Source organism: Eutrigla gurnardus (genome assembly GCF_963514095.1).
Source record: "Eutrigla gurnardus genome assembly, chromosome: 8".
NCBI classification, from domain to species: domain Eukaryota; kingdom Metazoa; phylum Chordata; class Actinopteri; order Perciformes; family Triglidae; genus Eutrigla; species Eutrigla gurnardus.
Window position 1 is genome coordinate 16,226,953 of NC_139922.1, and position 14,534 is coordinate 16,241,486.

The 14,534-nt window shown below is 41.6% G+C and overlaps 1 protein-coding gene across 11 annotated transcripts in view; it reads left to right on the plus strand.

Annotated features, from left to right (window-relative positions):
• Positions 1-208: 208 nt before the first annotated feature.
• kazna (kazrin, periplakin interacting protein a) overlaps positions 209-14,534 on the plus strand; it is a 161,924-nt gene continuing 147,598 nt past the window's right edge. For 4 of the 11 annotated variants that reach the window (XM_084014623.1, XM_084014629.1, XM_084014632.1 and 1 more), the window contains exon 1: positions 209-619. In XM_084014623.1, coding sequence (XP_083870749.1) covers positions 544-619 — 76 coding nt within the window. In that variant the 5' untranslated portion in view covers positions 209-543. The remainder of the gene's footprint in view (positions 620-14,534) is intronic. The other 7 variants (XM_084014634.1, XM_084014633.1, XM_084014635.1 and 4 more) reach the window with 4 other exon arrangements.

The following is a 14,534-nucleotide window of genomic DNA, read 5'->3' on the forward strand; positions in this document are numbered from 1 at the left end:
AAAAATAGGGGGAGATAAAACAGAAAGAGGAAACTACAAGCAGCTACAGTACAATGTTACAACACACACACACACAGTCATCTCTGTTCCCACTTTCGTCAGGGGAGAGTCTGTCTTCTCTCTGCAGCAGGCTTCTCCTTCTCATCGCTCTCTCCCTCCCTCTCTCTCCCTCTCTCTCTATGCTTTGTTCACGCCGTGTTTGCTGTGCTCTCTGTCTGAAGCAGCGCCACGCTGGAGCACTAATGAGCAGGCTGAGAGCAACCAACGCAGATCTCCCATCAGCTCAGGAGCAGCAGCAACTCTGACGGCATCTGAGGCAACAAGACACAGGACTGATCTGCAGTCAGCAGGGAGGCAGCAGGGGAAAGGCGTAGGAGAGGTCGTGAGGTGGCTTCAAAGGCAAATTATTCAGTGGAGAGAGGGAGAGCGAGAGGATCCCTGCCTGTGCGACCGCCGACCTTCTCCACACTCGGAGGCTGACCCACAGTGCACTTTTCCATTTCTGAAGACGAAGGACCTTTCTCCTCCCGGAGGAGTTCAGCCATGGAGGAGATGCTCACCTGCAGCCGCAGCCCTTTCTCCCAGGTGTTTGGGCGTCAGGGTCAGCTCATGCAAGCCAGTGAGTGTTGACAGCAAAACTAAAATCTGTAAAAATATTGATTTACCTTGCTTGATCCTGATTAAGATGAACTTCATCGCATGTATTGTTTCAATAATGGCTGCATCCACGGAGTGTTGGGGAGGCAACAGTTGAAGATTTGTGTCCTAGTTTCACCAGAAATGGACATTTTAAAAAGCATGAATAACTTTCCTTTTAAAGCAGCTTCCGGTGCAATTTATCATTCGTTTGTCTCGCTGCTTTTGCTCATGTTACCCTTTCATCTATTATACAGGGTGTAATTGATCTTCTCTGTTGTGAAATCACCTTAGAAAAGACACACTTTGTATTTCATACGACTTCATGCAGCATGGCTTTCTGAAACTTATAGGTCTTACCGTTTTTCCTCGGGGAAAATGACATATTGCATTGTGATGTTTACATCAACATGGAATAACTGTAGTGTAATGCAGATTGACACAGCGATATGTTAATATCTATGGACTGCGATGCTCCTCTCATGCACAAGAGAGCTGTGAAAATGTGCTCCGTCTTGTGTGTGCAGGTGTGGGTTTGCCGGAGCAGAGCGTACCTTTCATGCATCTGGGTGCGATCCTTTGATCGTCCTCCTCACACTAACATTACATTCAATCATTAAAACAACAGCAGGAACAGCTGTAAAACTGAATTCGCTAGTCTTGCAATGAATGCCTTTTGAAGTTTCAAACATTTGCTTTTGAGACTGATGATAGAGAATTGCATGTACTGTTTGTCCACCTGGTAGATAAACTATCAGAATGCAGTGTTGATTCTCAGTAAACTGAGGATTTGCATATTTTATTTACTAATTCATGCTCAGAGATACACATGATTCTGCATTGAATGCTGCACTAACACTACAAATTCATTTTCGAAGTTTATTCCTAACCATGCTTATGCTCCTTAGTGGGATTTCAAAAATATTACAAATATTTCAAGTATCCTCTGCAGTATTATTTCCTTATGTGGGGGCATGTATGCATTATTTGAGGTCTGGTGCCTTGTCCTTTGCAGGATCAAACCTGACCATGTCACAATAATTCCTTAAACAGAAAATAAACAGGCTGACCTGATGCCGAGCATAGCGAGATTTAGATGATTGTATATACAGTATGTTCTTGTACCTGCACTGCATGTTTCATTCACCGTGGTCCCAAATAAATGATTTGTCCAGCTCAATTGAGATGAGGCAGGACCTTAATATTTTTCTTTTGCATTGAGTTGAGCCTTACCTTTCCCGATTATTTTTTCTCTTTCATGTATAATCAATAGCTTGCTTTCAGCTCCCATTTTGCAATAAGAAAGCAACGGCCTGTCCCTGACCTTCCTTTGGATAGGAAATGTTATATTTCTTTCAATGACATCGTGCAACATTGAGCTTTTTAAACGGATTCTTCCATAGAAATGGTCCTCTGTGGCGCGCAGTTGGCGGAGTGATTAGAGCGCATGCCATGTACGAACGTACATACGCAGCCGACCCCGGTTCGAATCCCGGCCGGAGGTCCTTTGCTGCATGTCACATCCCCTCTCTCTCCTCATGTTTCCGATCCATCCACTGCTAATAAAAGGCGTCTATGCCTAAAAAAAAATCGTAAAAAAAAAAAGAAATGGTCCTCTGTGAGCCGTTTGTTGGAGTCTTCATTTGTAATCAGGATCAACTAGACTCTAGACTATTTGATTTATTTAAAATAATGATTCACATCCAGGTGAAGTGGAGAACGCAGCAGGCTGTGTAACCCCGTGGACACTCAACGCAAAACACATTGTTTAAATGTTTGGAGGCATGTCAAACTTTCTTTTGAGAAATGTCTTTTTTTGACTAAACTCAATATTCGGTGTTTGTTGCACATTTGCTTTAGATATGCCTGAGGGGGGGATCATTGTGCTGCCTCTCTATTGCTCTGCCCCATTCAAACAGAACTTCAAGGCAACTTGAAGTCGAACCACGTTGCTCGTTCACGGCGCCTACTGATCAGGCACATCGTAGGTGAGAGTGCAGTGTGAATTTAAACAGAAATGTCACTCTCTGGTTGTGAAAGTGACATTATCATTGCATGTGTTGTACTGAATTACAGTCAGTCTCGCGCTCCCCAAGTTATCTATGCTCTTTGAAGCTTGTGCTGTGACTTCGGATGTGCGAGAGAGGGAAGCGAAGGGGGGAGATGGAAGGAGAGAAGTGGGAGGGGAAGGGAGGGGATGGTGGGGCAAGAAAAGTGAGCAAGCTGCAAATTGTGTGAATAAGAGATGGGTGTTTCCCCCCCCCCCCCTATTTTTAGCAACAACCTTAAATACTGTTACACAGCTGCTGGAAGACTAATCCACAGTAGCGCTGGCTCGCAATATCTGAACAGTAATTATAGGGGGATTTTTGTTATCTTTGGCTGTCACCCATCATTGGATCAGAAGTCTCTCAGCTATATGCAAAGGCCTTCCTGGATTGCAGAGGGGGGGAAAAAACCATTACATGAGTGTTGCACATGCCCAAAGACCTGAATATTAACAACCTTCTGGTGCTACCCTGGCAGAATAAACACTTGACGGGATATTTTTTTCCTCATGAATCACATTCACGTGGCAGTGCCAGGTGCATAATCCTGCTACAATTCTCCTACTCCCCACTAGTGGTGTGATTGGTTCTGTGTTGTTGTCAAAAAGATCCCTCGGCAAACCAAGTTCCCGTTTGTTAGGGGGGACATGACAACTTAGTTCTCTGTCTCTGAAATAGTGAAAGTATTCTGGGCAAAGTTTATTTCTCAAAGGTGTGCAAGGTTAGTCCGTTCTCGGTGGAGCATCAATCACCTCTTGTATGTGATTGTGTTATCAAATGGTCATGTTCATTGAAATCATAAGAGCGTACCATTCAACAGCACACACTGATGTGAAACATATAGGCTGTTAACCAGGACCTGAGATGTCTGACTCTCTGGTGAAGCTTCCTCTTTTCTTGTGTCTGCCATTGTCTCTCGGCCCAAACTCCAAATATCAACTGCCAGGCTGAATATAAATCAGCATGTAAAATAATTAATGTCCATAGTTAATTTGGACTTTCTTCTGATGTGCATTTTGTTCATTAAAGCTGCATTTACACTTAAGTAAATTGCCTCATTTGTGGTAGTTTCCCACTATAATCTGTTAAGATTATTTTATAATTTGAACCCATGTAAAGAACAGGGCATCTGACAAATGTATGGCTCCCTGAAAATGAAGAATGAATTGTCCCCGATGTTAATGATGGCTGAGTATAAAGTTATTTTCAGTCGAGCAGTCAAAGTTGGAGACTTTCTCCTTTTTCACCTTTCACTTTACCCTTCAATATCCTCTTAATACCTGAATAAACCGTCGGTAAATCCCCGCTCAGGAGAGGTAAACGTGATTTGCAGTTTTAATATGTGGCCACTGCAGGTGAGGAACATATTTTGGTCTTCTTTGAAGTGATTAATTCCTGCTTCCACTTGTGTTACGGCTCCAGCACACTCACAGATTCCTCACACCTCCTTACCCGGTGGGCTTTCCTGCAGTAAGAGATTAGCTTCATGCTCCTGGTGTTGCTAATCATGTAGAAGGAGTCACGTTGCAAGAGGTTTGCCGGTACAGTAAGTGTGTGCACTCAGCAAGCGAACATAGCTTCTTTTTTTCTCCCCCTCACGTGGTGAGTCGAGGATTTGGGCTGTTTTTCTGTGTTTATTCCATTATTTATTCATGAAGTTTGCGTTTTAGGAAAAATTGATCCGTGAGAATTAAATGCTATTCTAATTGTGTCACAAAAAAGTTTAACCATCATTCACCCTCCATCTGCTGCCATTTAGATGTGCATTAAGATAAATAAACGTTACTTAATTTGGGAAATGAAGCCGGTGGAGATACATTACCACTCGACCAGATTTAAAATGATCTCACACAATCTCAGTAACTGAGGGAAAAATGTTTCACACCAGGGGAGAATATAATTCAGGCACCGACAGAGACCGAAGTCATGACTCTTTGTTAATGTCAAAATCACGCTGCGCAGTTCTGTGGGGTTGACATTGCTGCACACTTTAAGGGTAACCACACCGTTTTCAGTACTTTTTGGTAAAATATGTTTTAGTACTATGAGAGAGCATTTTGCCATTAAAATGACATTTTGACATTTCCACTAGAGAAAACTAGTAATCGCTTCTAGTCAGCCCAACTGATTATACTTTAAAAGGGCTTGCCATATTATGCCACATATTATGGTGATTAACAGAACAAATTCATGCTGGGGAACCTAACTCATAAGAGTTACAAGTCGATGGTACAAGGTCTATACTCTACAGAGGTTTGAATATGCCCAAGGATTATTCCCTTTTTATGCATTTCTATATTATATACAATATTGCATATGTTTTCATATTTAATCTGTACTAAAGCGTTGTTTATACCAAGTGCGCAGTCTACAAAGAGCATGAATAATGTTGCGCCTGATGCTCACAGGCACATATAGCAAGCTAGACAGGATATGTTTTCACAGCGGCTTCTCTGCAACATTTTTGGCTTATTCCAGCATAACTCTGATAATATTACCATGGCTGCAGTTTGAGTTTGTCTTGGGGAATGTGTTTTCCCCCTCAGTGTATCTGTGCTCAAGATTAACAGTAAATGTATGACTACCAAACGTGACTTAATAACAAAACCACAGGACATGAAAGAGATGAATTATGTAACACTCCTGGATGTACTTTATGTCTAGACCTGTTATTGACCGGTTGATCACAGATGAATGCCGGTCATCCGTCTGCACCAGAGTACTTCTTCTCACATGAGTTAGAATCCGCGGTATGGCCGTCTGTGAAGCTGAATCGCACCAGAATCACATGCCAGATATAAAGCTTGCCACTGTGTTCACCCAGCCAAGACCATATGCAAATAGTCGTTTTGGAATTGCATGTACATAAGTGATGAAACTCCTGAAAAAGGTTTCCTCAGCGACAGCAAAACACTTTGGGGTCAACTTGTACTGGGATTCGTTTTAATGGCAGACACCTTCCAAATGTATCATTCAAAAGTCCCCGCGGATGAAAAACTGCTGTCAAGGCAGTCATTTGAGTTCAAGCGGCAGACCATGGTACATCTGGCACACTCTGAAAAATTTACAATGCACCTCGTACCTGTTCCTGTGCTTAGAATTGGACATCTCCAACTTGCATTAACCTTCAGATGAATGAGCACGCTGCCAGAGGATGATTATAAACATAGTGAGGGTCAGCGGGCGCTGTCTCTGCATTTCCTCCGCCTCATCCAGCTTGTCCTCTTCTCCACCACTTTGCTAATGCAAACATTATGTGTTAGCACAACCTGTCAAACATGGGGGTCATTCTGAACACTGATATTGTTGTCTTCTACGGAGCATTAACATCAGGTATACAACCACCCAGCCGGGTAATAAAAACCCTCCAGCCGACTGATTTGTATCTAGGGTGCAATTAAACTCATAAAAAGATAACATCTGATACTGCAAAGATGTGTAGGAGTATAGAAAATGTTTGCTAAGATAAAACCATAATGCACCTCAAGCATATAACGGCGGAGCTGTTGGAGCTTCACACATATGTCACAATGCATGAAAGAACAATTTACTTACTTTTACTTCTACTTTGATGCGTTAATATAATTTGTAATAGAAAATCAATAGGCGTTGTGGGTAGCACTCTCGCCTCACAGCAAGAGGGTCCCGGGTTCGATCCCCGGGTCGGCCCGGGTTCCTTCTGTGTGGAGTTTGCATGTTCTCCCTGTGTAAGCGTGGGTTCTCTCCGGGTTCTCCGGCTTCCTCCCACAGTCCAAAGACATGCAGGATGGGGATAGGTAGATTGGTGACTCTAAATTGCCCGTAGGTGTGAATGTGAGTGTGAATGGTTGTTTGTCTCTACATGTTGGCCCTGCGATAGACTGGCGACCTGTCCAGGGTGTACCCTGCCTTCGCCCAATGACAGCTGGGATCGGCTCCAGCCCCCCCCGCGACCCTGAATACAGGATAAAGCGGTAGAAAATGGATGGATGGATGGAAAATCAATAGGCATGAATACACCATATTCACTGCTTTAAAGAAAATCATCATCATCGCTGTTTTTTTTTTATCAATTGTCAAATGTACTAGTATTCTAACTATTTATCTATTATATATTTTTCAAACACCTCCAATAAATTCTAAGAAAATGTCTGAGTAGATTGCTGCCAGGCAAATGTGGAAAACGTTTTTTGTCTTGGGAGCATCTGAAAAGTTGTCATTCACAAAACGTATATTTGGCAGAAAACAAAAAGTGTGGAGTGTTATATTTATTCTTTATTTAGAGTCATGTTAGTGGTCAGTTCACCCCAATTATAAAACACCTCACAGACAGGAGGAACTACTTTCTGCCTCAGAAACAGCATTTCCTGTGGATTTTCACGCACAATAGGATAATTGTCTCTGAAAAAAAGATGTTAATTTGTTTCTTTTAATGCATTTTATTTTGAGGAGAGGAGAGACAGCAGGAAAAAGCATCAAAAATATGAATAATCATGTATTAATAAATGTTTAAAGCCACCGACGTGTTGGTGATTCAAATTATTTCAGGTGGCGGGCTAATTAAACCCAAATTAGTCCTAACCGACCATGAAAAAGTAGCAGGTGAAAAAATAGGCATCTAATAACTATAAAGGATTGCTAAAGCAAATATGTTGAGGGTAAAAACAGCGAAGCAGCTGGAAAATGTCTGCAACTTTGATGCTAGCTAGCTAGCTCTGCTAGCATCACAACAGCCAACTAGCTAACAACAACTACGCTAACGTCTTCAGAGGTTGGGATGTTTGCTAACTATGCTGCCTTCAAGTGCTAGTCGGGAGATCCAACTGCCATGTATGAAGTCGGAATAACGTAATTGTCATGTTCAAGTGCTTTGGTGTCGGGAACCGTTAACAAGGTAACATCAGCTAATGTAATAACTTTGACCGCGCTAGCAGACTATAGTCCACGTGTTATGATGCACACACGCAACAGCTAATACTGCTGCACTGTTTAAAATGAAGAATGATGTACCATCCATTACAGCATAAGTCCTATGTTGAAAAGTTCTGGTCGCCTTAACTCGGGAAGTCGGCTATCAAAAGTATCTCCGAGTTTTCCCACTCGTAAATATGACGTGAGGGGCCTTCGAGTGAAATTTCCGAGTCGGCAGCTGGTATTTACCATAATTCCGATACCACGTGAAGGCAGCATAATGCCAACAGGATGGCAGCTGGAACAGCTTTCAGGTAAGACAGCTCGCTCCACTACATTGCTATTTTTGTCGATTTAATTAACAGTGCAGCAGTTTGTGGAGCTCGGTGATTGAAGTTGTGTTAATTGGTAACCATGTCGGTGAGTGTAACGTTGATTCAGTCCTGAGTCAGGTGGTGGACTGCATTTAGAGTTTACCAGTCACCAACATGTTTATGGTGAATGTACGATGATGTAGGCAGAGCACCATGCAGCTGATTTAATGCACTGATTAGGTTAAGTCCTGTTTTAATATGCATACACAGGTGCATGAGGGAAGCTATATGAACTGCAGTCCTGTGTTTTTGCACTAGACGTCAGAAGTGAATGCTTTAAAAAAAAAAATATTGTTGGGAAACAGCGTTGTTTTCATACAGGCTTTATGGATTTTCCACTTTGCGTTGTTGTTGATGGAAACCTGGATGTAGTAGTGACGTTTTTGAGTTCCTCAGCACGTGTGCATGTTCCTTGTTGTCTGCAGATGAAAACATAACAATTCATTTCCTACTGTTGTATTTGTAGCATTTACAGTTATTTGGTTAGTTTTTATGTTCCAAGGGTAGACCAAGGCGTGCACCCTGACCTTATTTGATCTCATTATTTACTTCATTGAGCAGGTTAAATTAAGAAATCAAATGAAGTTACACGAAGCTGAAGACTAGTGTCTTCTTTGAAAGATTATGGATTACATTTAAATAAGTGCGATGTAAGCAGTGATCGCAGAAATGTCATCGTTTGTGTCCAGTTTTTGAGGATCATTTCTATTTTTGGCTCATGAGACAAAAGAAAACCTTATTTTGAGTCCAACCCTGAGATGCAGCCTTTTTTCACTAAGACAGAGCTACATGCTGCGTGATTTTAGCTGACCATTACAAACCATCCTTATTTTTTTCATAGGAGACATTTTGATTTGTTACAGCAGGAATTAGGTTATAGAAAATGGCAGCATCCACAGCTCCAACGGTGGTGGCAATGATGAAAACAAAACAACGGCGCTCTTATTTATAGGTTTACCCACAATAAATAAGACGATCCTTCATCTGTGCGTGCCGGTGTTTTGGTTCTTTTAAGCATGTTCTGACATTGCACATTTCTGCCCCATTTTTACAGATTTGTGTTTCTCAAATCACCCTCCCTTGATTGCCTTTAGGGCAGTTTCTTCCTGCAAGGCAAGAGTGCACTGAGTGTTATATCAGCTGTTCCCATGCTAACAATAGAATTATGGGATTCAGATTACAATTTGACAAGTGTCTGAGAGATCATGGTGGGGATTCTTGCCATATTTTAGGGACAGAATAAATCTCTTCTGGCTCATCAGCAAAGCAACTGTAATCCTCACTAATCACTAAGTTGATTGTGTTTGCAGTGGTTATTGTTTTGCGTCGTGTTTGTATTCTTTGGTATTCAGATGGCTTGTTTCCTTTCCTGTCTTTTTTTTCCCGTTTGTTTGCTGCATTTATCTGCGTCCGATGGTGGATGATGTGTCAGCAGCAGCATGTGATTTTATTTCTGCCAATCACGTCAATCCAAGTCTCTAATCCGTCACTTTCCTGCTTCTAAAATCCTCACTTCAGGCGTCTGCTCTCCCATCTAGACAATCCATCTCCGGCAAGCTTTCCTCTGTGAGACGAGAGATCATTGATGAGTGATAAAAGCTTAGACTTTAATCCCGAGCACATACAGGATTAAAGGACAAGTGTTGCACGCTTAAAGTAAAGCAATAGTGCCTGCTGTGACTTTGAGAACACGACGGGGAAACTTTTTCTGTAGGTAATTTGTGGTTAATTAATTAGCCGAGAAAATATCCAACCACACTGAACAATCTGTAGTTATATTATAACTATAACTTTTCCTCCAAGTGCAAAATATTTGCAATAATTCCAGCCAATGAAACAAAGAATGCTGATGCATTGTGAATTAAACTCCAATCAGAAATGAAAATGCATGCACTGAAATGTCAAATATTTAATTCACCATGGCAGACAAATCGTTATACAACCAATGAATGATAAAACCCCGATGAAGGAAAGTTGAAATGCTTTGCCTTACTGCAGAAAATTCTCTCTTTTGATCCTCAATGTCACTGTCTCATAGAAATTCCCCAAACTGAAAATTTGATGAAAACAAAGAGATAAAAGAAGCTTGACGTCCACTAATCAACCAAATGATGCTCATCAAATGTGAAAACATTTATCAAAAGGAGAATATACGATCAAGGCTAATTGAATAGTTGATTTTTTTTAAATCATGTGTCCGTTGCAGGTTATGGGACAGATAATAATTCATACACTAAAAACCTAACCTAGGTTAGGGGAGTGTGTTTCGCTCTCTGGATGTGTGAAAAGGCTTAAAATCTCACCTTCCACTGTAATTATCATCAGAGGCCCCGCTGCCTAAGGGAGTAATCTCACTCTGGCTGAGGTGTTAGGATGGCTCAGCACTGTGAGCTACCAACCCACACAGAGCTGCTAGACTGAGCTGACCCCAGAGATCGGTCACGTCTGAGCAGTCGTGTTGCCTCAACTGCAAAGAAGCAGAACCCAGCAACATGTTAGAAATGTTATTCCTCTACTGGATTCAAATGATTGATTTAGACATGAAATCTAATTAATTTAAATGAAACTTCAAGAAGTAGTTCAACATTTTGGGACGTATGCTAATTTGTTTTTTCCAGACCACCAACTGACATGTTGTGAAATCCCTATAGAAACCACAACATGTTGCTGAAGAGGCTCCAAAGTTAACATAGAGCTGTATCTGTATGCCAGTTATTTTCTAATAATAAATAAATAAGATGTATTCAGATTCAGCAGATGCAGCTCTATATTACTCTGCAGCTGACACACAGATATATCTGAGATAAACTCGGCATCATTAATAACCCTGGAAGCCAACCATTCAATCACCAGCTGGGATTTTTTTAACATGTGGGTCTTTACAACGTTTGCAACGTTTACATGGGTGAAAAGTAGTTTATTCCCCCCCCCCCGGGTTCGGAGTTGATAAACACGCGAAGAGGCGATTGTGCGTAGTGATAACACGCCATAATGGCGTAGTAGTTGGCGTGTCATACATACGCCACTTCATGAGATCAGTCTGCAATATTATACAATAATTTCTTGAGCATTTCCATGAGGTAGTGCTCTACTTTACATTTATTTAACGAAACAGAGGTGCACTGCAGTCGTTTCATTAAAGGGAAGTTCCCTGATGAAAAGCCCATTCAGCTTGAACTTACATACTAAAGCCTGACAGAAGGCCGTCATTATACATGTAATCCCTCTTGTTTATGCTTTGGCAGCAGCTTCCAGCCCCCACAGCCAAATCAGCAGGGAAGACAATGAAAGGAAATGATCATGTCAGGTATGATTCATGCCCTCCCCTTCACTCTCTCCCTCCTCCTGCCAGTAGAGACTTCTCAAGTGTAGCAGGAAAAGCTGTTTATTGGCCGGCTGAAGGGACGATCGATGATGAGATGATAACTGACTAATTTTGGCTACTATCAGAACTAAAATGATATAAATATAAGAGACGTATAAACATAATTTATGGTGTTATAGTTCACTGCTACCTCCCTGTTAATAGACTACAGGTGTGAGCCTCACTGCAAGCAGGAGACAGTATTTTGGCTGCAGCAGAAATCTTGTTTTTGAAATGCTGAACACTAACAATTGTGGATTGAATTATAATATTTATTATACATGTTGAGAAATAATTACATCTATCTTTTTTTCAATACATTTTGAATATTCGAGTTTTGCTGCATCGATCACTTTGTGTGTGAGAGGGAGAATGACAGTGGACAGGGATGGAAGGCGGACTATTGCACCCAATGTTCCTGTAAGTTACTAATAACAATAATTTAAATGTCTTTGTTACGATTGAAGCTTCAAAAGATTGGGCACAGCCCTATTAATGGATATGGTTTTGATTGTGATTTTTAAGATGAAATAACAGCTTGATGTTTAACAGATGCTGTGATATCGGAGGAGACGTGGCTATTAAATAGATCTTTAGATATTTTAACAAAAGTGTCCACACTATCTAAACGTTTAATTCACGTCAGTGAATCTGTATTTCTTGCAGCATACACGTAACACTTAGCAATGCATCACATCATTGTAACCTTCTTGTCATGACCAATCAAATCAATGCAGAACACTGAGGAGAAGCAGTTTACCAGTCTGGTGTGTAAACGTGAGCAACTGCAACATTTTGGGATAAAATGCAAGCCTGACTAAGACTATTTGCAACTAAAAAATAAGAGGTGAAGAGAGGACGGATTGTTTTTCAGTTTGATCCAAAACCGAATATTAAGGCCAATTTTATCGTTGGCTTCCATTTGCCGTAATGTTTTTGCTAATGCACTCATTATAAGCCACATTAACTGTTCATCAGCGAGTTCAAAGAGTTCATAATCCTGTTAAATAGCGTTTTAATATCATTTCACAGCGAGAGCATGTTTGTTTTTAAAATTCCCACTGCGTTGCAGAGAAACTAAGAGTTGCCGCCTCAAAGAACATCCTGCTTCCTGGATGCGAGGACGTGGATGCTTGTGGAGTGCTCAGACGTTGGAGGTGTTTTTTTCCCCGGGAACCACATTTTAATCATCACAGCCGAGCAGAAACAATAAACATTCTGTTTTAACAGCAAACACTAGCAAAGACTCCTCATCCTCTAGATGCTTGGCCTAGATCCAAACTTTGACAGTATCTACAAAGAGCGTTCTTCTCGTTCAGAGAAGCGCTGCGAACGGCGCGCTCTCAGACCACCCGGTTTCTCCGAGAAGACGCCGCAAATATTCTCAAGGCATGAAAGCCAGACTGTTTTGAGTCGACACAAGTTTAATGTTATGGAGACTTTAGCATTGAATCCTTCCCGTTTGTGCAGAGCTTTGTGTTGGCTGCGACCAACAAACATAACTGACCAGAGACGTGAGACTCTTCCTCGAGTCTAACGCTTCAAGAGCCCCGAATCTGTTGAGCCGACTATGACCTTAATGTACAAGCAACATTAGTCCTATTACGCTGCAGCTCCTGTCCCTTTTTGTTTTTAATTTATTTATATTTTGTATCTCTTGCCGAAATGGAGAACGAGCTCAAGCTGCTCTCTAATCCATTCAACAATTGAGGATGTTGTTACAGTTGCAGCAGAGAAACAGCAGAATGAGGGCAGAGAAGAGGAGCGAGCTTCAGTCATGTTACGCTCCGCAGAAACAGAGGGGAAGAATTGAGGGGGATGCATTCACTGCTGGAGGGAGAAATAGACAGTTATGGTGAGCCGGATCTGGATTGTTCTATCACGGGAACACACGCACACACACACACACACACACACACACACACACACACACACACACACACACAATGACAGACAGACAAACCATTGTTAAGTGCACAGCTAACCACCTCCAGTACGCCACATCTCTTCCCTGCGTCTCTCCTTCATTTCAGACAATTACCACGTTAACAGATCGGATTAGTGGAGTTTAATGAGCTCTGCAGAGATGAGAGTTGTGCCTGCTGCTCTCTGCTTTTCAGCTCCGGCATCTCCGGGGTTTCAGCTCCACCGAACCAACGATGTGTGTCCCTCACTTTGCACCATCTCTTCATCGTCGGCATGTAAATCTTGTGCTGGTGGGAGTTTTGGTGGTATCATGTGCCTATAAACATGCATAATGTTGTTTTCAGTGAAGGTATTTGGGTCATTTGATGGCCCACCTTCATTCTCACCGGCGTCTTCACTCCAAATCCCCAGAGAACTTCAAACCTCATCTGACTGAATCACACATCATGTGTCAAGTTATAAAACCATGTAAGAGGATATGATATGCCGAAAGTATCATCAAGAGACGCAGCGAAGCTTGAAAACGTCATATTCCTGTCGGGTCATATATTTTTACTCTCAGAGACGGACATAAACTTGACTTGATGTTGCAAAGTTGCGTCCTCTTTTATCTTTCATGACGTGAGACGTGGGAATGTTTGTTGCCATGGTGATTCCAACGATTTGCCTTCCTTGCGGGGAAAATAAATTAAATGGGAGTGCTGTTAACAACATCAGGCTACTTCAGTTTACAGGCATTCAGATTAGCAATAGGCCCATACTATGGTTATTTATTGTTGTCATTAGGGGGCAGCGTTGTATAGCACGAAGCTGGGTCATTTAACACCCAGTTAAAATCCATAACATAACATTTTCTGATGTTTACGACCAGCTCCACTCCGGTTTGAACACCATTTGACTCCTTTTTATAGTGGTTGTTTCCTGCCTTCACTTGTAGTTCACCTGTTGTGTCTATTTGTGTCCTAAGATCATTTACTGCATGAACTTTCAAAATGTTTAAATCAAGAAGACCGGCTCCACAAGCATTTTTATCTTCAGCTGCTTCTCTTTCAGAGTTGATCATTGCCGAAGATAGCTATTATGATGTTAATGACGCCGTTTATGATCTCGCACATACTTGAATATTGTAGAATTTTAATAGTTTCAACACTAAAGCCTTTACAGCCCATTTGCCAGATGTTTAAGAAGTGCATCATTTTAAACTGCGTTTAATTATACCAGTTTAGCACCAGAGGAATTCTTTCGTCAATATGAACACAAAAGGAGTATTCACTGTCTGGGATTGAACTCTCATTA